This window comes from Columba livia, chromosome 2 (assembly GCF_036013475.1).
Source record: "Columba livia isolate bColLiv1 breed racing homer chromosome 2, bColLiv1.pat.W.v2, whole genome shotgun sequence".
Taxonomy (NCBI): domain Eukaryota; kingdom Metazoa; phylum Chordata; class Aves; order Columbiformes; family Columbidae; genus Columba; species Columba livia.
The window spans coordinates 44286489-44312779 of NC_088603.1; the positions used below are offsets into that span (position 1 = coordinate 44286489).

The 26291-nt window shown below is 39.0% G+C and overlaps 1 protein-coding gene across 2 annotated transcripts in view; it reads right to left on the bottom strand.

The window, feature by feature from the left end:
- OSBPL10 (oxysterol binding protein like 10) overlaps positions 1-26291 on the bottom strand; it is a 121448-nt gene that overhangs the window by 23406 nt on the left and 71751 nt on the right. For both annotated transcript variants that reach the window (XM_065051614.1, XM_065051615.1), the window contains exon 6: positions 18224-18378. In XM_065051614.1, the coding sequence (XP_064907686.1) occupies positions 18224-18378 (155 nt within the window). The remainder of the gene's footprint in view (positions 1-18223; positions 18379-26291) is intronic.

Sequence of the window (26291 nt, forward strand, 5' to 3'; positions counted from 1 at the left end):
AATCTCTGCAGTAAAAACTCATACATCACATCTAGATGTTGCATGACCTGATTTCACACTATTTTTCTCCTTTCCTCTATCCAACTCCGAGTCATATATCTACACAAGTCAAGACTATTAAATAAAGGAGATAAGAAGACAATAATTACAATACACACTTTTGGGAAAAAGAAAAGACATTAGATTTTGGGGAGTCTTTATGACATTTGCAACTTTACGCTGCTTTACAGCACAATTATGCCCAAACTGCCCAATTTCCAGACACAGTCGCTGAAGATCAAGAGAGGTCTCACACCATGTCCTTTCAAGAGGAACTTCTGAGCAGAAATGGATAATGATTTGTGATGCTTTATTTCCCTTCAGGGTTTACAATATATTACCAACAATAATCCAAACAGGTGGTAGTTATCTTGCTCAGCCCATTGAAACCACTCTGCAAGCCTTCTGTAAGTTTTTTATACTTAAAAAAAAAAGTTGTGTTATGTAGCTGAGAAATTTACAGGTCAGTATTTCACTATTCCCCAAGGTTTCCATGCTGTAAATGAGACAACACTGTCTGCAAAATTTAGTATTCCTTCACACTAAATAGTATTTTTCCAAAAACAGCTAGTTTGTTATATAAAATGAGAAATTTTTCATCTCACTGTGAAAGCCTTTGCACCTGAGAAGTTTCATTAAAACCAGCTGATATTCGGAATTAGGTTTCAAAGACATTTTTCTGAATGATCACATTAGAGACCCCTCAGGTGAACAGCATCTTGTGTAAGGCAAGTGTCTGTTTCTTAAACTTCGTTACTACAGATGCATCCTGGATTTGAGTAAAGGGTTTTCTCTTTCTCTCTTTTTTTTCATTAAATGTTTAGGTAGTTATTCCCAAAAGAATAGGTACTTGGTGAAATCCAATGACATGCAAAAAACACTTTACAACTACTTTATTTAGAAAGTAGAATACATAGATTACATAAAACAGAATCCGGTGAGCTGTAACCTCAACAGCTTGAAGCTTTTCAAAAGGATAAAACCACACTTCTTCCCGCTCCCTTAGAAAATAAAGATAGAATGATAAGCCCGTTCCTCCCAAAATGCACAGCATTATTATGCATCTGATGCCTTAATGACAAGTCCAATTAACATAAAACCTGACAACCTCATACAAAATTATCCGTCCGAAGCCTGGCTCAGTAGTACAGGCTATGATTCATTTGGAGGGAGCGTGGCAAAAAGCGGTTATCAGAACTTACAGGAGATGCTTCCACAGGAGGTTTCCCTTTGATCCAGCTTGACCTCATGGAGAGCACTGAGCTACCGAACAAGCGCTGCTGCTTCGTTATTGCCATGAACCGAGCTCGCAGCAAGCAAGCTCCAGCAGGAATTAATAGCGCTAGGAAAAAAAAAAAAGTAAGGGAACCTCCTCTCCTCACTCCCACCCCCTCTTCTTTTTTTTGGCTATCCGACGAGCTGGAAAGCGTGTGCCAGATGTCAATCTGTTCCTTGCATTTCTAGTCACGCGGCATGGAGACGAGGGAGATGAACGGCACGCAGCTCCGACGGAGAAATGATGCTGCCGCTTCCTGAGGATGTCCTGGTGGGCTGGATGCCGGCTGGGGGGCAGGAGGGAGGGGGCACGAGCGTGGGTGAGCGTGCACCAGTGTTAGAGAAGCTTTCAAATGAACACGCAACAGCTGCGTAACCTTTAGTTGCTAACAGCATCATAAAATAAAGAAATTACACATCAACGAGTTCACAGATTAAAGCATATATTAAGAATTTTCTTCTCCTCAAGATTGCACCAGGGACAGAAATCCTGCTTTCTTTCCTGCTAAAATAGGAATTAGGTTTCCCATGCCTTTCAAAGTGTTACCAACAAAACAGCAACTGCCTCTCATTGCTACTCTACAAAACCTGCACGACAAGGGCAAGCAACCCTACAAAGAGTTTAAGTGCTCAGGAAAGTAGCGTTTGCATTGTTTTAAATCAAAGATTTCCTGTTCATCAGTGAGGATAAGTACAATGTGTAACATTAGGATCATGCACGTTTAATGACCATTCTGCAATAAGGACTACAATGTCAATTATCTTAACTAGCCCCTATTTTAAGAACACATGCAAGGGCACCAAAAATCCCGCAACTCTCCTGCTAATCAACATATTAGTGACCTTCAGTGCATGTAGAATGACATTAGTTGCCTGCATCTTTTCTCAGTTTCCCATAAAATAAGAACTTGAGTAGCAGTTTGCAATCTATATCACAGGGACTGAACAGCGGTCATCTTCTGCAAGCAATGTCTTTTCTGTATTTTCCTCTCCTCTCATTAGCAGTTCTAGGAAATTACTTAATTACTTTTTAAGAGCACAGAAAACAGAAATTTCTTTTTTAAGTAATGCGTATTTTCCTTTAAAAAAACCAACCATGTAAGCACAACATAAGACTGTATGGGGATACAGCCACAAAATGCAAAACCACTACATATTTCAAGTGTCATAAAAGCCCAATCGGGTTTTTAACTATTTTTCTTTCCACAAAAATAGTATGCAATTCAGTAGTAACCGATGTACAAGCATGCAGTTGCATGCAAAAGATTATGTTGAGTGATTATCCTTTAATGGCAGCTTTTCTGAATTATCAGACACACATTCCTCTCCCCTTCCCCCCGCCCCCAGAATATAATTGCAAAGCTGCACTAGGAAAGCAGCAATTTGCTCCATTCCTATGCGGTCAAAGCATAATGTAAAAGCTATTGAGCTGTGCACAGCTCAGCTGGGAATGAACAGCACAGCTACGCTTGGGTGCTAACCCTGAGAATCAAATACTGAACTGGTTACAAACAAGAACCAAAAAGGGGCTTATGTTTAAAATCATTTTTAATCAAAATGAGTTTCCAACACTGGGCTGAAACACCAGAATTCTTCAGAAAAATCTAACTGGAAAACAACAGATCATTTCTAGAAAACCCATGAAGGGATTTCACTTCAAAGATTAAAGGCAGAAAACATGAAAACACACACTGGCAGAGATCTATTTTAAAACAGGTCACTTCATCAGAACAGGGATCGATTAACTGAGAGAGGTCATCTGCTGGGATATGAAATGGATGTTCAAGTTAGCAGTCTTCATGAGAAAACAAGCTCATTCCTTTTTTTAACAGATGAATACCTGTACGTATCCTGTTTCCTAAAGGAAACATTATGCATTTAAAAAAAAAAAATGTCTTCAGGAAAAAGAATCATGGAATACAAAGCTATGTTTCTGTCAAGGGGCAAACCTGCCTCTGTTCTTCCAAAGCCTCTTCCACAAATTCATTTTTCAAATTAACTGCTGTGCCGCAAATTCACATTCAGATAATTAGTTCAGTTACAGGGCTCAGAGCTTGGTTTTCCAACATACTTCACAAAACATACCATGCAACAGTACTATCAAGCATGACATCGATCTCATCTTGTGTATTTGTTGTAGGGGAGAAAAAGGAATATACAGAATCACAGTATCATTTAGGTTGGAATGGACCTCTTGAGATCATCTTGTCCCACACCCTGCTTAAGGAGGGACACCTAGAATCAGTTGCCCAGGACTGTGCCCAGCTAGGTTTTCAGTATCTCCAAGGACAGAGACTCCACAACCTCTCTGGGCAACCCGTGCCAGTGTTTGACTATCTCCACAGGAAAAAAAAAAAATAAAAATAAAAAATTCTTTCATGTGCCCATCGCCTCTTGTCCTGTCACTGGGCACTACTGAGAAGAATCTGGCTTCCTGTTCTTCACTCCTTCCCATCAGGTAGTTATACACGCTCATAAGATCTTCCTGAGCCTTCTCCAGGCTGAACAGTCCCAGCTCTCTCAGCTTCTCCTCATGTGAAGGATGCTCCAGAACTTCCATCATCTTCATGGACCTGTGCTGGATTCACTCCAGTAAGTCCATGTCCCTCTTGCACTGGGGAACCCAGACCTGCACACACCACCACAGATGTGGCCTCACCTGTGCCAAGCAGAGGGGAAGGATCTCGGCGCACTGGCAACACTTCCTAGAGCAGCCCACTTGGCCGCCTTTGCCACAAGAGTGCATTGCTGGCTCATGGTCAGCTTGCTGTCCATCCACCAGGACCCCAAGGTCTCCTCTGCAGAACTGCGTTCCAGCCAGTTGGGCCCCAAACTGCACCAGTGCAGGGGCTTTTTCCCAGATATCTCTGGATGCAGGACTCTGCATTTCCCCCTTTTGAACTTGACGAGATTGTTCTCTGTCCAGCCTGTCAAGGTCCCTCTCCAGGGCAGCACAACCCTTTGGCTCATCAACCACTCCTCCCAGTTCTTTTAATATCTACAAACTTGCCAAGGGTACACTCTGACCCGTCGTTCAGGTCATTAACAAAGATGTTGAACAGTACTGGCCTCAGTAGTGACTCCTGGTGTCACCACTAGTGACAGGCCACCAACTACATGTTGTACCACTGATCACAGTTCTCTGGACCAGGCCATTCAGACAGTTCTTAATCTACCTCATGGCCCACTTACCTAATCCATACTCTGTCAGCTTGTCTATGAGGATGTTATGGGAGACAGATCAAAGGCCTTACCGAGGTCAAGGCAAACAACACCCACTGCTCTCCCCACATGCACCAAGCTAGTCACATCAGTGTAGAGGGCTATCATGTTGGTTAAGCATGATTTCCCCTTTGTAAACCCATACTGACTGCTCCTGATCACCTTCGTGTCCTTCACATGTTTGGAAATGCTTTCCATGGTTACTTGCTCCACCACCTTCCCAGGGATCAAGGACAGGCTGAGCAACTTGCAGTTCCCCAGACATTACCAGAACATCTTCAGATATTTCTTCTTGAAGACAGGGGTGATATTTGCTTTCTTCTGGTCTTCACGAACCTCTCCCAAACATCAGGACTTTAAAGACAATAGATGGTGGCCCTGCAGTGACATTGGCCAACTGACAGATGCATGCTCATAGATGCATCCCACCAGGTCCTGTGGAGTTACATGCTGCCTAATCTGGTCCTGCTCCACCAAGGCTAAGTCTTCCTCCAGACCTCCCCTCTGATCACAGCTTTGGACTCCTGCAGGCTAATGTCACAAGTAAAGACCGAGGCAAAGAAGGCTTTGCTTAGCTCAGCTTTGCTCCATCACAGTAATAAGCAGAGACCGTATGTATCCTGACTGGGACACACTGACAACTTGTACAGGACTCAAAAGACAATTCTTCATATTATTACACCAAAGTATTCTAAGAATTTTCATTAAGGCATGAAAAAGCTTTTACATAGTACAAAAAGGACTGTAGTCAGAAGAAGAGGATGAAAATTTGGAACTTAAAACATCCAGATAAAAAGACATCATGTAATAATATTCCAAGGGAAGTGGTCCTTAAGTCTTTCTACATTCAAAAAATCCATCACCCTCACTGAGAAGAAGTTTCTTCTCAAATTTACATTCTACATCCTACATTCAAAAAATTGCAAAAATACTAAAAGATAACCCTATATGAAACATTTCTGCATCGAGAGAAAGATGGAATAAATTACTTACAAGGCTTGTTGAGAAGCAACATTAAACAGAACCAGCATTTTCAGACTAGGCAAGGATTGCCATATTTTCTGTAGAGTCGTCTAATTACAATTAGTTCTACTAGTGCACATAAAAGTCAAAGGGTTCACTTTGATGTTGAGATTCCCTTCATTAATGATGTAGGATTGCAAGCATAATTTACACTTGCACTTGTGTAACTTCAGAGCTTGCAAACAGGTTTTCTGTTTGTGTAAGAGTAAATATAGCTCTGTAAGGTCAGAGCATTTTAGCACATTTACACCAATGTGACAAATTGGCCCCATAAGATTTTCAGTCTCAATACCTAAATTAGAATTCTCTTTGTAGATACAGTAATAATACCCCAAAAGTAGTAATATATAATGAGCTGACAGCTTCTTGCAGGGCTTGTCGCTGTATCAGAATCGAACAAACTGCACTAACTTGCAAGTGTCACTTGTCTTCCTCCAGGATGTACACCTTCAAAGTATTTAATTGCATTTACTACCAGCTGTGGTGTGCACCTGATGGAAAAATAAGCAAGCTTACTATACCCATCCCTCATTACCAGCGATCTGAATCTCAAATGTAGTTTTTCTAGTAAGTGGTACTTAGTAAATTATTTTATATACAGATTAGTATATTAGCAGGCTGTGAAAGGAGGAGTAATTCCCATATAGAAAATTGAAATGAAACTAATAGAAACAAAATAGAAAATTTCCATTTACTTCAACCTACATCTTCAAACAAAACAAAAACTCAAGCACATTTACATGAAACCCATTGTAAAGACTGAAATCATCATCATCATCCATGCATTTCTCCTCTAACTTCCAAATGCATTGTCATTTACAGATTAGCAATTTTAAGCTTAACTACAGGGTAGCAACACTTTTCTTTATATCCAAGAAGCTCCTGTATCTCATTATATAAGCCTTTCTGCACCACACCGCTGCACAATGTAAGCAGAGGAAGGGAAAAAAAAGAAGGTTGGAAAAGCAGTGGTAGAATGAACTCAGGTTATTGCTCAAGCCCTGGCCTCCACCGTCCTCTAGTCTTATTTGTGCTTTGTTCCTGGCGGCCCAGTGACTGATCATTGCAAAGAGCAGATCAAAGATAAAACCTCAAACGCACCAACATCCCATACACACATTGTAATGTGGGCACCTGGACACCAAAGTTCCAGTCACTTTCAAAGAGACTTATGGCTCCCCAGAGTTCAAGATTTGATTTTTTTAAGAAACTCAACAAGCTCAGAACCAAAGAAGCTTAAATGGAGAATTAGAAAGCAAAACTTATTACAGTCTATACACCTCAATTTCACACTCTAAAAGGTCTCTCGAGAGTAGCAAAATAGGTGGATCAGCTCAGCTGATTTTCTTCATTTACACTGAATATTTCATAGGACCTGTCTCTTCTACTGCATTTATCAGTAGCTTTTGCTTTAATTGCTGTGAAAAAATGTTGCCATAGTACTAATATGCAAAAAGTCTACTATCTCAAGGGGAACCCACCCCCAAAACCCCACACAACACACACAATCACACTTTTCCTAGCATTCAACCACCACAGGTGAGATATAACAATGATGAACCAAAATTAAAGATAACTTCTAAAATATTAAAGCAAGTAATGGAGGATGACAATCAAATGAGAACGACTTTACAGCCCAAAAGTGCGCACGCTGTAACTTGAACACATCACCACTATGGCAAGTAAATACATCACTTCTTTTTGGCTTTGCTATTGTCATCTACATACAGATCCAATCTGAAAGATAGTTACTTTCTCCTTCACCCAATGGGGGAAGGAAAAATAGCATAACAGGCAGATTTTCTACTTAACTGAAATTATGTGTACCAAGAAAAATAATCCAGGCATATCTCTCTGGATAGGTAAGTAACTACTGCACCTGGGTTTGGGGTGTGAGAGAATGGGGTCAAAGCTTTTAGGTAATCCTGGATACATCATTCACCATTTTTATATGGTAGAAAAAGCTGGCATCAGGAAAGATTGTCTACAAAGTGCCCCAAAATTAATTTCTTACCAATTTTGTTATTTTGATTGTTAACTCAGGTGTCCAGAGAAAACTCTTCAAACTAGGACTTATCAACAACTAAAATATCTCACTGATCTGTGTATGGATAATTTATACCATATTTTGTAGTTTGTTGTTTGGGTTTTCTTAATTGAATATGCTAAACACACAGGATCTTCAGAAAATCTCTTCAAGCGAGGGACAAGGATCAATGTGCAGCAATGTGAGCAATCTGACTATCACACTAGATTAATTGGTTACCACATGTAACAATAGAGTAATCTACCGAACCATGTAATACCTAGCTCTCTTTAGGTGATCCTTCCTTCACTGTGAAGCACGCAAAGTAGAAATGCATCTTAATACTAATACTTCGTAAACATAGACATGATGCAGGGAAAGAAAATAATCACAAAGCCTATAGCTTAGGTGACAAATAGGTCTGCAATCTTTTTCCTTCCCAACAAAACCAATCTGGCAGACATCTGGAGGAATGCACATTATCTGGATATTCACTATTTTGAGAGCTTCACTAATGCTTTTTTGTTAATGTTTTGCAGCATTATCTCTGGGAACAGAGGTTCTTTTCATCCTTAAAGAACAAGCTCAGAAACCTTTCTTTTCCTACACTGCAGATGTGTTTAATTCTGACCTGTGACCATATTTAGGTGTAAATATAACAATACAGCAGTGATGAGGATGAGATAACATAAGAGGTTTAGAAGAAAAAAGGTTGGCTTGTTGTTGAAAGAACAGGGAAAAAATGCCTGTAACATGAAACAAAGGGCATCTATGTTTACATTGCAATATAGCCTGTGTAAGCCTTCAGAAAAATTATTAGAAGCTAACCATGAAAGTGACTGTAAGAATAAAGAATCAGTGATTGAACATCCTTTTAAACAGAGATCTTCATTTGGGTTACTTACAGCATCGTAATCCTGTTATACACCAAATCATGTTTGTTGGACAACTTTTTCCCTAGATGTTCATTTCTTCTTCATGAGACAATTAATCTTGCAAAATTTTATTTCCATAAACCTAAGGCAGTCAATTCTGAAAACGTGCTGCAAAGCAGCTAATTCCCAAGCACCGACTCCACAGGAAATTATTAATACCATCACTGGTCCATGCATTTTGTGAGTATCTTTCATGAAATGAGGGCTGTTGAAGTACAGTGCTGTCTAATCTGAATCCTAAAACACAAGAGGGCTTTGCAGCATTGCATAAATTTAGTAAGAACTGGGAATAAATATTTTTCATCGCTGGTATCATCAGAAAGGAAGAGCAACATGAGACTAAAAAAAACATATGCAAAGAGAAAAGCCCCATGGACTTGTCCTAAATTGAAACAAAAAAACCTTGAAGGCTAGCATAAATCACAATAGTAAAATTTATGCTAACTTAAAACCACAAAAAATACAGCATCATATCATAAACATTTTTAACAAAACCTATTCCTAGTGCAATACAGATACTAGTGAAGAAAAATTTCCTGAAAGATACTCAGTTTTGTTTCAAAAACCAAAATTTTTAGAAGCAACATGGCTACAAATACAGTGTCTGATGCTACCCAGAGTAAGTTATTGATAATTTACAAGCTGACAAATCAGACACTGCAACAGGACAGATGCCCATCACTGGCCAGGCAGGACTTCAGAGATCGTAAAGGGTCTGAAAGACACATGTTTGTAACTTTTGGGGAGCTTAAGACAAGGAGTGCACTATGCTGCAGGTTGGTGAGGGAGACTAACACGTAGGCAAGTATGGCAGGAGGTTGTACACTCTAGACATCCCCTGGTATTAAAGGGGTTCCTCTCTGGAGTGAGATCCTTGTGGAGAAACCTGAAGAACTAAGAGCAACTTGCCTCATACTCCCACAGAGAGGGGAAAGACAAATGGATTTTGGTAAGGGATTTTAGTCACCCACCAGCCAGCACAGCACACTGAGAAGGAAAAGGCGTCACACTCAAACAAACCTTTGCTCCCGTTGACAAAACCGCTGGAGAAACTGCGAGTTTGTGCAGAGAGGCTGTGGGACCTCCACTGCTGGAGGTGTCATGACCCTGAGCAAGCTGACCTGATGAGCTCTGCTTTGAACAGAGTTGAGCTGCAGGGCCTCCAGAGCTCCCTTCCAAGACAGAGTACTCTGTGATTCCGTAATGATCCTGCTTGCAAAGCCCGGCAACTGTGAAATCAGTAGTAACAGAACTCAAGTCATTCAGCCAGCTGCAATTCTCTTTTATGTTGCTTTGTATGCTAGCTAAGCGAATATATGGCAGAAAAATCCTACCATGTTAGTCAATAATATACCATTTGCATAGGCAAAGAGGGCACAAAAAGATGGACTACTACAAATTTAACCTTTACAATAACCTGGTCTTGCAATACTAATCTATATGTAAATCCAGCTCCTGCAGTGCTATTTCTTGTATGCAACATCACATGCCAGCATATTTATGAGAGGAGAGAAATGGTAAAGACATGCTAATAGAGGCAGTATTAACAGTCTTTTCTCAAGGCAACATTCTTGTTAAATCATTCTGACTCTTCATGCAATTTCTAGGCCCATCCACTATACACAATCTCATTGCTGACACACAAAATTTAAAAAAAAAAAAACAGGCTCAAGTGTTTTAAAAGAAAAAGAAATCATTATACCAGGAGAACATCTGATGTCTATGTGAAACAAATAGAGTCTGGAGGATTTTCATCTTTTATACAGCTATCTGCTTGAGGACAGTGGAACCCTTGACTTGAAAAGCTTCTGAGATTCGTTCTCAGTCTGATGAAGCGCTTGTCCATCTCAGACTGTGAAGACAACTGTGTGGTCTCTGTACATGATGATGCAGAAGAGTCCTGCCTCCTTCATCTTCTCCTTCCAACTCCTCCTCTGAGACAAAGTTTCATAATTAAATAGTTTCATGCCAGCTGTTTCCATATTTAGGGCATTTCAAATAAAGAATCACAAGAGTTCATCACCACAAGCAGAAAACACTATTTTTTCCCCAGCAAGACCAGATGGAACAGCTGAAGCCAGTTTGAGTGATACTTCACTAAGCAAGATCAAGCAATTCCAACCTGAGGCAAATACTCATTGTAGAAGACTTCAGCCCAACTTACTAAAGTCTAGCTGAGTTATTGACAGTCTTAATGAGATGGGTAAGCTTACTAATGGGCAGTATTGCCAAGCCCACATTTATAAACATACGAAGAAATAAAGCCGACAGCGCAAAGAAAATCGATTGGCACACAACAAATCAATTAGCACACAATCCTGAAATAAAATTAACATTGGTTTCAGAGTTCATTTTGCAGAGGGCACAGGTTTTATAATGAACAGACTAAGCAATTGATCCATTTTAACTCAATTTTTAAGCCTTACTGTAAGGGAACCTGAGTTCTTTATGTTCCAATGATTAGTTTTCACTGACTTTCAGTAGTAATTATGGAACGCCACAAGAATCAGAGCCTCATGTTAATTCAATTTACATGCAAATTTTGCATTAAAGCTTCATATTTTTAAGTAGAATATTATTCTGAAATACATTATATAAATAGCAGCTGGAATACATGCATTTTGGAGGTGGGAGGGACTCCACAAAATGCAATGGCTTCGGCTGGAGCTAAATTTTTATTAATTATTTGCATAAACAGTTTTACTGAAGATTGGTTGCTGACACAGTAACTATTCCAGAAAGCTAGCAAAAAAATAAATCAAAATTAGCTGGATTATCTTAAGTCATTGTCAATGCTGTTGCAGCAGGCCTAGGGTCATTTAATTCTACTTTTAGTGTAATTGTACATTTAATCCTTAAATATACCTTCCCTTGATTATCCTTAAATATACCTTAAATTGATTATCTCAGATTTCATTTTTTAGATGGTCTGCTAGTGAATGGATTAACCGGTACCATCTTTGCCTAGAGATTAATTTATCTATCCAAGTCATTAAGGGCCATTTACTGTGCTCTTCGGCCCAAAAAGCACTTAATTATGCAGAAGGCAAAAAGCAGAGCACATTCAGAAATCCTCTCATGTTTGTACTAAACAGTGAAAAGACACTCTCTGTAATACTGTAAATGTTAACTTTCCCAGCCTGACCTGTTCTCCTTCCATCACTGCACTTGTGGTATATTCATGGCTAAGGTGATCTCCCAATATCAATTGCACAGATTTATGTCAAGTTCAAAAAGGAACTAAGAAATACTAGGAACAATTTACACTAGGAAACAATCCACAGTCCTGGCCAAGACTGCTGAGACGCAGATATATAAAGAAAAGCTAATACTGAATTAGAAGTCATTTCTTGCATTTGGCTTGGTTTCTAAAACTGCAGGAGCACTCTTAAAATTATTTCTTAGCATCTCTAACACACTCTGTAATAGCTTTAATGGCTATTACAGCCTCTGTAAAGGATGAAGATTCATCATATTAAGATGACTAACCCATAGACAGAAAACTGCTTGATCTTGAAAGCAACTATCACCTGAAGAGACAAGACCACATCATCTTCTAAAATCAAGAATTTAACCATTCAGTATGTCCTGTAAATAGCGCAGTTACTTTTTACAGTTGCAAACATCAAGGTCCAGATCATCTAGGGGACTGAAATACCTCTAATGACCCGGACTTGGCTGCCCTTGCAATCACTATCACAATTAAAACCTGGTTTAGCAGTTAGATAATCAGAGCTAAAGCCTCAATCCTACAGAGCTAAAACTTCAATCCTATTAAAAAGACACTTCAATATGGAGCACAGTTTCTCATGCACACAAGCAAGGGAAAGCCAGGGACAGGAAAGCAGAGAGACTGTGCAGATAACCAGATCCACAGGATGGAAAGAATCAGGTAGCATTGGATTTTAAGGCAGAAAAATCACATGAAGAGAGCTAAATTGCAGATGTAGCTACAGCACTTTTTTTGTAATAATTCTTATCTAAACTACTGGATCAAAAGAAAATTATTCCTTCCCTCTCAGGTCCTGCATAAGAACAGCTTGTTTCCCATTTGTGCCTGGCTGCCAGGGGAAGCATTTGGGCTGCAGGCACATGTCAGCTCGGACAGGGAATTCTGACACGTAAATGACAATTAGTTGAACTGGAGCAGTAGTTCACACATGGAAGTGATTCACACCTTTATTCTACTTAGGCACCAAGTTTATTACAACTGAATTTACCATGAGACTCAACATTTTACAACTAATGAGTTTCAGCATTTCTTGAAAGGAATTTCAAAATTATAAACCTGTAAATGAAGGAAGCAAAGTGGACGCAGACCAAGTTCATGTCACAGCTCTGAAGAGCGTACTCTGGCATATTCCACACCAGACTTGTCCTGTTCTGCTTTAAGGGAAAAACCCTATATAATACCTTGAAATTATAACATACCTTACACCAAAACTTTTTCACTAGGTGATGCACAAAAGTATTTCGCATCAACTCACATGAGATGGAGAATAGTTCTGTGTAGCACAGCCCTTATCGCTGCTTCCACCTCATGTTTTGGGTGGACAGACCAAAAAAAAAAATCCAAAAAAGGAAATTAGGAAATTAACTAAAACTTGGAGGCTTATACAAACAAACAAACAAAAAAGTTATAAAACTGTCAGGATTACTTCTTTCAGTGAAGATAACAAGCTCTAACTTTGTGCTGTCCTGTATCACAAACTTAAAAGAAAAATCATCTGGGAAAATGAAAAATAATTGAATTTCAAGAAAGGACATGCTAAAATAGCCACGAAATTCAGAAGAAAATAATCTCTGCCACAAAATCTTGTATTTTCTTAACTAGTTTAGGCAATATCTCAAATTATATCCCCACGCTTAGAAGCAAGGAACACTCTAAAAAACAAAAGCAATTAAACACCAACACATTATCTAAAGAGAAGAATTTTTAGCTGCTACATTATTTCACCAGGGAAAAAACTCTGCATTCCTGAAACCCTGACAGTGTGACAGACTAAAAAGAAAGGTTTTACTTCAGTTATCTACAGCATCAAAACTCAAGTTCAAAACCTACTCTATCTCTCAAGGATGCGTAAGTATTCAAAGAAAATTGCATCAGATGAACCTTGTTATTCCAGAAGAGGATTACAAATATTCATGCTTCTTCATAAACATATAAAAATCATGACGGAGACCAAGTCATTAGTTTGTTAATGACGTTAAATGAAGTCTAAACACCGTGCCGAGAATTAGCAGAGTTATCGCTGAACACATCCAGCCCCTTGGCCGTGCTGCCAGGAACCTGCTGCCACGGGCACCCTGCTGTATGGGAAAGGCTTCCCAGCAGTCACCCGCCCTGCAGCATTACCAACATCTCTGCTTTCTTTTTAAAATTACTGCTGATCCACATGCCTACAGCTATCTTTTCCTTATAAATAACATTCTATAATATAAGCAGCTGAGCTGGTTGTTCCTTGAGGGTGTCGGGGATTGGCTCAAGGAGCACAGACATGAGTCCACCAAGCAACTGTACGAGCAGAGCCCATTTTAGTTGACATAAGTAGGCCTTAGTTAGCTTGTCTATTAGGCCGTGGGAAAGGGGGGAACGGAAAAGTACTAACTAAGGCAGGGTTAGGATATTTTTGAAGAGATAAGAGTCAGAAGAATGTGGGATGCGCATAGCTAGCTAAACCCAAGTAGGTGGAGTAAGTAAATGTGCTTAGCCTATTAGATAGAGACAAGTATGCATAATTATGGTATTTGGTATAAATGCACGCTATCTCGGGCAATAAAGTTGAAGTATGCTTTATCACTCATATTGAGTCGGCCGCATTTCTTCCTCCGTCCGCTCGGGTCTGGAACTCTGATGGGACTTTTCTCTGCATGAGGGTAGTAATTTAATGGCTTTTTCTACTTCAGATTACAGGTCAATTCACAATTTGTTTGGTCGGTACATCTACTATATTCTGACGAGCATCAGCTGAAAAGCTTTCTCCCATTCCTTTGGTGTATTGCGTCTAAGAGATAGAGGTTATACCATAGAAAGTACAGATTTTTTTTTTTTAAATAAAAATCTAGGCTCATACAAAGAAGAAACTGGAATTAATTTTGATAGCACTGACAGAGGAACCAGCACTCTCTCATCTTTTCTGCAAAAGGAAGGCTCACTTCTTTTGGCAGGTATATTTTGAAAGCTGAGTCCCGCTAATACACTACCAACTTCTTCAGAAATGGGGATCATCCAGTGCCTAGTTTGGAGCTATTTTTAAATAAAATCATTAAGAGAAATAAGCTTCATTTGAATGACACTTGTGGATTCCTCTTTTCTTCTACATCTAAAAGAAGATGGTGGATAAAGAAAGAAAGAAATCAGGGTCTTCAATGTCAAAAATTCGTCAGTGACATCTAAATGTATTTTCTCATTCTCTCTGGATGCCACCACAGCTATTAACAACAATGTATCTGGACTACAAAACAAGTGGAGTGTGATGATTTGCAGTTGCTTTTATATAAAATTACATATACTAATTAATTAGCATAGTCAGTGCCTTTATACCTTTGAAAATGAACTGGCTACTCAGTGCCAAACCTAGCGTCCTGCCTCAGACACACAAAAAGCCAGAATATATTTAAAAATATGCTTAAATCCTGCACACAGAATTGTTAAAGTGTGTTAAGTCAAACACCTTTGATAACTTTGGGGGGTGCACACAGACATCGTCTCCTGGGTGACTAACTGGCTCAGAGAGCATCCTTAGCAGGATAACAGTTCACAGTATCACAGTATCACAGTATGTTTGGGATTGGAAGGGACCTCAAAAGATCATCTAGTCCAATCCCCCTGCTGGAGCAGGAACGCCTAGGTGAGGTCACACAGGAACACGTCCAGGTGGGTTTTGAATGTCTCCAGAGAAGGAGACTCCACAACCTCCCTGGGCAGCCTGTTCCAGTGCTCTGGCACCCTCACTGAGAAGAAGTTTTTTCTCAAATTTAAGCGGAACCTCCTGTGTTCCAGCTTGATCCCATTACCCCTTGTCCTATCATTGTTTGCCACCGAGAAGAGCCTGGCTCCATCCTCATGGCACTCACCCTTTATATATTTATAAACATTAATGAGGTCCCCCCTTAGTCTCCTCTTCTCCAAACTAAAGAGCCCCAGCTCCCTCAGCCTTTCTTCAAAAGGGAGATGCTTCACTCCCTTAATCATCTTCATTGCCCTACGCTGGACCCTCTCCAGCAGTTCCCTGTCCTTCTGGAACTGAGGGGCCCAGAACTGGACACAATATTCCAGATGTGGTCTCACCAGGGCGGAGTTACGTCGCTCAAAGGATTTTTATCTTCTTCAAAGCCTGTTATCTCACCCTCCTTTCTCTAGTCACAACAAGAAGCAGCTCCAGCTTCCTGGTCAATGCTTCGCTCAGCTTGGAAAGCTGGGCAGAACCCGCAGCACTCTACGAAAACTTCACCAAGAAAAGGATGTGACCGCAGCAGCCAAGAGGTTCAACCTCTGTAACAGGGCAACCTGTTTGATCTGAGGATGAATATGAAAACACAAAAGCTCCAGCTTATGTTACATGCAACTGTTTATCTCTTCCATAATTCAGGTTTCCTGCTTCAGCCTTCTAATACAGCACCAATAGCTTGATCAGTTATCAAAATGGAAAAATATATTGGTTCCACTTAAAAAAGCACTTCAAATTGCGAGCCAACAGTATCAATCTCAGATAACATGAAGCATGCAAGAACTTGGTGGAAGTGAAGATGCAGGTTTGGAAAGAGCTTCCAGGAATAAACCGCGATTCAGGCCACTTTCTCTGGGCAAACCCTGAACCCTGCTTAATAAACTGTACTACCATAACAAAACTACACATGTGAGTCCAGCTGCTTCTTGTTTCTCCACCAGTCCACAAACTTCCACTTACTGTTTCTGCCAAAAACACCATCTTCAGCTGAGCTTTTTATAATGAAAAAATCTTATTTATTCTCTTTTTTTTTTTTTTTCTCTTTCCCTTTTTTTTTCCTTCTTATCTCTTTTTTAAAGGCTAGTGCCCCAGGGCCTCCAAATGCAGGCTGCTGGTTTCAGGACAACTGCCCACGAAGCACTGAGGATTCCCTACTGCAAACAGCATGATGCTCCCTTGCTTACATCCACCTTTTCAAGGGTACCCCCTTCTCAATAAATTGTGAGTTCCATGAGCAAAGCAGTACCTCAAGCCACACACACAACCCAGTATCTCTGATCAGCAAGCAAAGGGGAGGGGATTGGACTTAAAACAAAAAATTTAAAAAGGTAGTTTTAAATAAGTCATATATGCCTCAACTCAATGGCAAAATGATACCCTGAGATGAGTTGAACCAGCTGCTGCTCTTTGTGTTCTTGCTGTAAAGACCATGCTTCCACATTCCATCTGGTCAAGAATCAAAAATTATTAAAAAAAATAATGAAACAAATCGCAGTGTATCAGTGAGCAGGGTAGTAACTCTCAAAATAACATTCTTAAATAGCCTCTTGTCTTGAAAACACACTACAAGAAGTGCAGTTGGCTTATCTGAAAAAGAGATTACACAATTTCCTAATAAAAAGCAATTACAGGTAATTTAAACACTGTGATTAATAGACACTAGGAGTAACAGAATTTGAAATTACTTTCCAAGGACAGATCTGGAAGAGGATCAAAGCAACACAATATTAATAAAAAAATTAAAATAATAATTTTTAAAAAATGGTTTAGCCTTGGATTATTTGAATTACACTCAATTGAAGATACTACGAAAGAACTGGAAAAACAAGCAGGTTTATTGACGTCCCAAGCCATTACACGTTTTGTTAAAGGCAATATAATTTAATTTAAGCCATTCCAATTGCCAAAGAGCATTCACTCATAGAAAAAGGCTTCTTCAGCTCTCTTTTCCCAGTTCTGCAGGTCTCACGTGCTCCAGGTGCCCCAGAGTCTGTGGAGTCTCAGAGTGAAGTGTTGTCCTGCTGGGCAGCACTGGTAACTGAAGCAGACAGAAGAAGCTGGACAAGTCTGGCATGGTGAGAGACTTTCAGCGCACGAGATGCCCGATACGCAGCTCTGAGCCTCTTCAAAGAGTCGATGCTTCAGAAATGCCCTTTGCCAAGTAAACGCCACAAAAGCACAAATCAACGGGCTGGTGCAGGATGATGTGGATAAGTTCTGCCCATAATCACTTAAAAGGAAAAGGGTTCACAAAACCATATAGTTTTTCAACTCAAAGAATAGTGTTCTATACTCAAGAGACACCCAACAGCAAAGACCAACATGGAAGAACAGGTAGCAAGCAAATGTTGTGGTCCTAGTGTCTCCTATCTCAAACCAGCATTAAAACAAAAACAAAAACAACAATTTTTTTCTCTCACCAGAAGGCAGAAATGCGTACTGACAGTCTGTTAATTGCTTTTACAACTAGAAAAGAGACTGTATGCCTGCCACAGGCTGCCGCCTTTGTCCTAAGCACCTCAGAGAAGCAAAAGCACACAGTAATATTGTCAATGTATTTTTCTAGTTTTCAGAGTGCGCTTCTGCATTAAACTTAGCATTTTCAGAACTAATTTCAAACAAATCAGGTACTATAAGGAAAAAAGTACAATAAGTAATTAAGCTTAGCATCCACCATCATACATGGTTTGCATCTAACCAATGTCAAGTCGCAGATACAACAGAAATGGCCTACAGAGACCCAGCATGCTTACCTCTGTATTTGGTTGTACTGCCTGTCCATCCTGGGCTGCAGATGGAACTATTGCCCATGTAATATTGGCACTGGCAGACGATAAGGAGCTGAGAGCACCATTTTTCAGTTGCTCTGTGGAGTGCGACTTGGGCCCAGCCCATCCCAGGATACCTTCTGAAGCAGAAAATGGGTGTCAACTTACAAGAGACAGATTACAGATTTCTTCCATTCATCTCCACCATTCTACTGATACAAAAGAGCTTATACCTTTTATCTGCTTCCATGCACTTTTACTTTAGTAACAAAAATGCTCTAGTATCTTCTATGCCAACTTATATGTGATAAGTATCTTTTTTAAAAAGTCAATGATACAACATGTATTTTAAAATATTACTCCTACCACTAGATAGAAATATATGTAAAGATCATACAATCATACAAACAATTATAAATAAAGATCATTGAAAGGCACACCTTGGAAATTAAACAATTATTCTCTACCCAGTATTTTAACAGTTATGAAGTTATCCCAGTAAACATTCTTGATGCTGTCCAGATGTTTGCCACATCTTATACATATGGATCCATACCAGAAGGGTGACTTATCACAGTATGTTTGGGATTGGAAGGGACCTCAAAAGATCATCTAGTCCAATCCCCCTGCTGGAGCAGGAACGCCTAGGTGAGGTCGCACAGGAACATGTCCAGGCGGGTTTTGAATGTGTCAATTCACTTTTGCATCAGACCCCACTCCAAAGACTAGTTTAAGTAACAGGCTCCCAACCCTCCACTTCCTCTGCCTGAAATAAGAGTTTTAAGCTTAGCAGCTCTATTTTATTTCTGTCTGTACTATTAAAAGCTCTCTCTAGATTAAGTGCTAAAATGCTTTACTGGTCCCAAGATCACAGTTTAGAAGAAGTCTCATTAGAAAGACACACATTAAATATAAATCAAACAGAACTAGACATCAATACAACCCTTATTTCTGGGGGCACCTGATTTCCAGGATGGGCCAGTATTTAAGGATGCCAAAACAGAACGAATGATCAGCTAACATGATGGCATCGTTGTTTCTCCCTTACTGTTCTAAAACATAGTATCAACATTCAAATCAGTAGCCCTCAGCATAGGGCTTAAATTGCAGCTATTAATTACATGCTCCTATAAAATGCAAAGATATGGATAAGAAAATTGCAGCTCTTCAGTCATTACCATAATTTGTATATGAAAATACAATTAGTGCCACAGGGAGGATCTCCTTCTCTCATCACTGACAACTTTTTAAGACATCCAGATCAACACAAAGTACATTAAAGAACATGCAATTTCTCATCTTAATATCACCAGCAGTTACCAGAGGTTGCCTCCTAATTAAAGTAAATGGTTTGATCTGGTGAGATAATGCTGTGTACTATCATATTAATAAAAACAATATTTTTAAAATGGGCTATGAATCCTATAGCTGACCTCTTACCAAATCCTAAGGATAAAATAATTACAGAACATTCCTCTCATCTAAAATGGCACCAAGCTATGATCACATGATAAATCTTCAGGCCTATTTGGTTGGCATGATTTTGTGGCACCACCTTTTACTGAAGAAAGAATAAGTAAATAGTTATGTATAAAATTATTTTCAAAGATCTGAATAAAAAAGCTGGGAAAAAAAGCCAACTTTTTTTTTTTTTAATATATATATATTTCACACAATTACTCACATTTCTTATTGCCAAAGGAAGAACATCTCTGTGGCTTTGCTGTCAGGCCACACACTGCAAAGCTTTTTGCATTCCAATGACTTTGAGGACTGTGCCAGTAGATAAGTCCCAGTCACGTTATGTGAACCATGTGAGAGAAAATGCAAGTATCAAACAAAAGGTCATTTTCTTGGATTGGTTCTGCACATCAGGAAGCCCACATCTGCCCCATTCCAACGATGGAGTTAAATCAGCACCTGGTACTGGTGCATACAGCATGGAATGAAGAGCACAGCGACTGTAGTGATAATATCTCTTTGCTGGCTCCTCAGGTCTTAAGCAACTCGCTGCTGGGAACAAAGGATAAACCCAGATCCCTCAAAACAAGCTCTGACTCGGAGGATAACCTGAAGATAGTTTTGGCAGATGCAAAACAGAATCTCACTCCGCATGGGAGGAAGGAAGCTTATTGTCGGCATGAAAAATGGAACTAAATTCAAAAATTTTGAACAGAAATCTTGGTTCCTTGGAGGGAATGTGTAAAATGTTTGTAAATGTCTAGTCTTTTTGATGTTAATTAGTACAGATTTCAAAGAGGAAAAAACCAAGAAGTTAAAATCAATTTGTTTCATTTTTGAATAGCCACAAAGAGCTTCACGGAGCATGCCTATGCTTCTCGCTCTTTGTTACTTTGCAATAACAAACCTCAATCTATTTTTCTGTTTCTCCCTGTGAAACAGCAGAATATTGGATTATTACTGCTATTTTCCTATTACAGAGAGACTAAAAAAAATAAATGGAAAAAAAATGAACTGACTTCTCTTTATGCCAATCTTTGAAAATAAGTAATCCAGTAATTTGCTTTGGCTATCCATTTTCTCTCTGCGCACACAACCTATTTGGCCTTCACTGTAAAAAATCTTTTTTTAAAATTAATATATATTTTTAAAATCTAATTTCTGTAAATAAGCACAGGAAAAAGCTCCCACTTCAATAAAAACCTTGCTTCAGGGGAAATTTTTAAGTGGGTACATTTACTTAACCTTCACTTGCACATTTTCTAAAACACTGTATTCCTTTTCCTGTTCAATACAAACACACCGTAGAAAGACTAATTACTTCATCTTTCTCCAAACATTTTAATGACTCTCTTACAGAAACTATTAGAACTACATGAGCATGTTTTTCCACCTGTCCCAAGGGCAATGCTACCCCTACAGAACAACAAATCCTGTCAGCTTAATCAATTTTTAAACAGACCTTAACAACACGTTATGACCTTGCCAACACCAATAGGATGCACAAATTAAGGTCTAAAGGATAAAGCGCATCTGTTTCCTCAACACCTCTGTGTCTGAGAAAAATTGTTTTGTTAAATTCTGTCTGCCTGGAACTTGACTATTTTGCAAAAGAGACACACGCAGTAAAAGATATCAGCCATAAATCACAGAAACCTAAATAAATAAGAAGTCAGTTCTCTGAACAAGCTGAAAAATTTCCACACCTAGTTTCAAAGTGCCATTAGGGAACTCTGATGATCTTTAATCTACAAATCTTATACTGAGATGTCAGCATTCTCATATCATCCCAAGGGAGTTGCCGTATACCTAATATAGCAGCCTACTTTTCAGGCAAAAGCAAAGTCTGAGGAGAGAACTCATCAGAAATAATCTTAAAATCAACTAAAATCAGAATATAATCACTATATAAACTCAGAGGACACAACAACACGCCATCTACTTCACCCACATTATCAGTTGTACATCCAAAACATCCTCATCTGCACTAGTACAGAAATTACTTTTACCACAAAATAGTCCAGGTAGTTGTTCTCTGTCTCATATCAAATTATTTTATTGGAATTACTCTCCACAGACTAAATGGCCATCTGTAAATAACCTAATTCACTCTAATGGAGTTGCCATCTTTTCCACTTCATGGCACACAAAATTTAATATCACTAATTAATTCCTGTTCAAGACTTTAAGAACAAAAAAAAGATATGAAAGCTAAACATATTTTGAGAAAGTTAGTTTACCTTCAGAGTTGGGTAAGAATAGGAGGAAATAACTGTTACTGTTTTTACGCCAAATTTTTGCTTTGCTCTCAGTCATAGCCAAAGACAGCTAACAAAAAGGCAAATTCAATTCTTATTTTGATATATTTCATAATTCTAAAGAAATTCTCCAGAAAGGCAGTCACAAAATATATAAAAGCATTCACAGCTACACAGCTATTTTGCTATTTGCTTTAAGACTATGCAAAGCACTACTCTAATTAAAGCAAAACATCTGTTTCTGTAAAGTAAAACATCTGTAGTAAGCTATGCAAAAGGTAAAGGATGCACCAACTACACAATCAGCCAGATCTCTACCTGCACAGTGTTGGTTCTCTGATTCCAGCAGTGAAAACCCAGACCTGATTCCTTTGAAGCTCAGTGCATATGTACACACAAAATGAGAGTTCTTATAGAAAATATCCAATAATGAGCTTCTTTCCCACTTCCCCTCAATATCTGTTTCCGCTGTGATGAACAGGCAGCAGACAAATCCACTAAGGCGCAGGCTGCCCAGGGAGGTGGTGGAGTCACCATCCCTACAACATGTGATGTGGTTCTTAGGGACATGGTTTAGTGCCTGAGTTGGGTTAATGGTTGGACTTGATGATCTTGAGAGTCTCTTGCAACCTAAATCATTCTGTGATTCTACATAAGTATTTCCCTATAGCAAAGCTACAGTTCGCAACATCCCATCTATTTTAGATTGTGCAATCATTTGTAACCCACACAAATCCCCTAAGGAGAAACACGTTTCTCTTTCACAGGTGCACACAGCAGGAGGGAGGGAAATTCTCCCCAAAGAGAAGGTTTACAGGAGATTTTTCAGTTAAGCAATGTGGAAAATTTTCTTGGTTTTATTCTGATTTTATAGATACCTGATGTAACTTTAAACTACATTTTTGCATTATAATTGATGCATGAAATATGCTTAACACCCACCTCAATTGTACAATAAAAAACCTTTCTATTTGTAAGTCCTCTGGTCTCGGTTTAGAGACTGAAAAATACCGCATACATTCTTTCCTGGTACGATTGTAAGCTAACATCTATTAATAAAACTCTTGCAACATACTGTAACTATCCTCTTAACAAATATTCCCTCAATAATGCAAGTGTGGGCCTTGAGAAGAGACCAAGATTAGATCTGGATTCCTTCCCCTGCCAGGGATGGATGCAACAGTTTTGTCACTCCACTGAATCGCACAGCGGGCTGAACCAGCAACAGCGAGAGGCAGCTGCATATCTGCTTTCCAGATGAGAAAGACAACGTTGTATATGCTAATGCTGTCTGGGGACTAGAAAATAACATTATCTTCCAAAGAAAGACCAACATATAAGGAATAACATATTAGCATTTAGATAGAGCTGCAAATTGTTTCAGTTATTCTCAACAGAAACAAGTCTAGTGATTATGTATTCAAGGGAGACCTGACTGACCATGACGAATTTAATGTATTACATCAGTTACAAAGAACATGTTCTCCCCTGTCTTGTTTCCTCACCTTTCCCAGCTCTTAAGCATTTGGGGAGGGAAGGAATAGAAGGGGTTAAGTAAGAAGGAGGAGGACTCTGCTCATCTTTCTCTCCTCCTGCCATCTCAGCCACAGGAGAAGCCCTGGTTGCCATTTGTCACCAAATTGAAAGCATCTAGGGTTTATCTTTCCTGTCCATTTATTTTCTCCAAAAAGGAGGCAACAGAGAATCTGCTAAAATAAAGTTCAAGTCCACCCCCAACTCCATAAACACCTTCACTGCCACGGAAGCCAAAATAAGCAGCATCTGCACATTCAAATGAACATCAGAAAACCCACAGTGAGAATATGCTTGGTTTTTGTTTTTTAAAAAAATACTCAGAACAAAAGAAACATTCCATTTTACACTTTGGAAAAGTGGGCAAGTGAGAAACAGAAAAATATAGGGGGGAATTCCTATCAGGGAGATGCTTTATTCAGTAAAAAAACGACTACTGTGAACACAGGCTAAAAGAACGGATTTATCTGTGCAGGCTGCTACTACAAGACAGGATTCTGTCTGCCAAAACACTACAATTTAAAAAAACAGACTTAAAACAAAGTGTAAGCTGGTAAAGCTACTTTAAAATAAACATTCAAGTTTGCCCTGTTTGCAGTTTGAGGGGGAATTATGTCAACCATAGCAGTCAATAGGCTTTAGATACTAGATACCAGAGACACTTCTGCCAAAGGCAGAAAAAATAACACTAAAAGTTTTAAAGTTTGAAGTGAAGCCAAAAGTTTCCTCTCCACATTTTTATTTTAAAAGGCACCTGTTTCTTGTCTGCATGCTAAATGAACTCAAGCTTGTCACAGGGCACATAATGCTGATTAGCAAATACTTTATATGTACCTAAGCGTTGCCTCCTTGGCCAATAGGAAAATCCTTGACAATTTTCTGTCTCCTACAAAAAGAGCAAAATTCCAAAACCCAAAGAAGCTTGTATAGATGCTATTCCTCATCCATGACTCACGCTATACATAACCACCACTTTCAGCTAGTAATAGTCTCCAGCACATTTTTCAATGAAGGAAAAATATTACAAAGAGATTAGCCAGTGATCAATGCATAGACCTTCAATAATGACAGCTAGAAATGAATCTGACATTATTTTGACTCAAAAGTAGAAACACAGACTGGATTTTGTTTCACTGATGTTCTTGTTGATGCACTTCCAAAATTAAGCACTAACAAAGAGATAATCACAAAAACCCTCCCTTGAAGCAAATAAAACATGTATTGACTATCCTTCAAGACAAGACTGAAGGCTTCAGTTTAATCTTCATGTCTGCTTATAGGGAAGACTGACAATTTGTGAGAAACATGAAAATGATGGCGAAAAATCATGTCATCCTTATACTATTCCATGACAAAGGATGCCATAAAATATTTGAAGTCAAGACCTACACAATTCTGGATAAGATTCCACTAAACTGAATGGCAAGCTGCTTTCTTTCCACTCACATTACTGGAAAAAAAACATAATAATATTTACATCAAAAGAAAGGAGAATATTTTTTTTCTGTTTAAAGATATAAAGGTCTGTCAGTCTGTTTAAAATAGCTGCTATTTAGCTATAATCTTCACAAGTGCATTCCGTAAGTACTAGGTCAGAAAATCTCAGCTACTTGCTTTAAAAGCAGTAAGATTGCAAGGTCTACATTGCACAGACAAGTCAGCAATCCTTAAATAATCAGCTATAAAGAGTTCAAGGACACATTCACACAAAATGCACAGAGAAAGCAGAGAAAGTAGATACGTATCTACTTTTCAGGCAGTTCTCTCTCTTTATGGCATAATAGTGAGAGCTTTTGATGCTGAAGGAAGGTAAACTCAAGGGTAGGTTCAGATCACTAAAGCTAAGCCATTGATTATTTCTCACACTCCCAAGACTGTGCTGCTGGACTGGAATGCTCTCATGAACTGTAGGCTAGAAGCAAGAAAATAAGTTATCAAATTCCTATCTTGTCTCTCTCTACAAAATTCTGGGGATCCTGCCCCACAATGCAGTGGGTAACGAGACAGCACTGGGATGGAAACATCTGGCAATAAATTACACAGGGCCACCACATCTCATGGGAAAGGTTTGCGACTTTCTATCGGAGGAATATACGGCTTTTAAAGTAACAAGAGTCATTTCCATCTGACAGTAACAACAGGTGACAGGTTAGGTCATCTTTTGTTGCATCTTCCAGGTATGAAATTTTAAAAATTCACCTGGAGGACACAGGATAAAAATGAAACATATCATCTCTCAGAATTAGAGTTTACTAGAGGATTACTTAACGCTCTACCAACTCAGCAGAAACGTTAAGTCTATCAAAGTACGCCTGGACAAGATTAAGTGCACAGGAAAATCAGCAATCAAAGACTTTCAAGGCCAGGTTCTTTCAGGCAACTGTGTTTCATAACAAGTCCTGGGGAAAAAAAAGGGGGGAAAATCATTTCACAGACACTTTAGTCAGGGAGAGAAGACTAAATATTTCATCGGCTTTTACAACCTCTATTTTTTCTTTTCCTTCTTTTTTTTTTAATTTCTTTTAATTACATACCAAAGAAAAAGCACACCTACAAACTGAAGAACTAACTGTTTGCATTCAAGTTCTAACAATTATACTGAAGATGCTGGTGTGAACCACTGCTACAGAATTTTGATTCCTGAAAGGATTCCAGTACAAGTTTAAAGTCTTAGAAGGAACAAACAAAAACACTTATTAAATGTTATTATGTACTTTATAGTCATGGCTGTCCACTTTTTTCCAGAAAATATGGAAGTCACTTTCAGCAGTTACTAATGTTATGCTTGCTTTTCTCTGTTC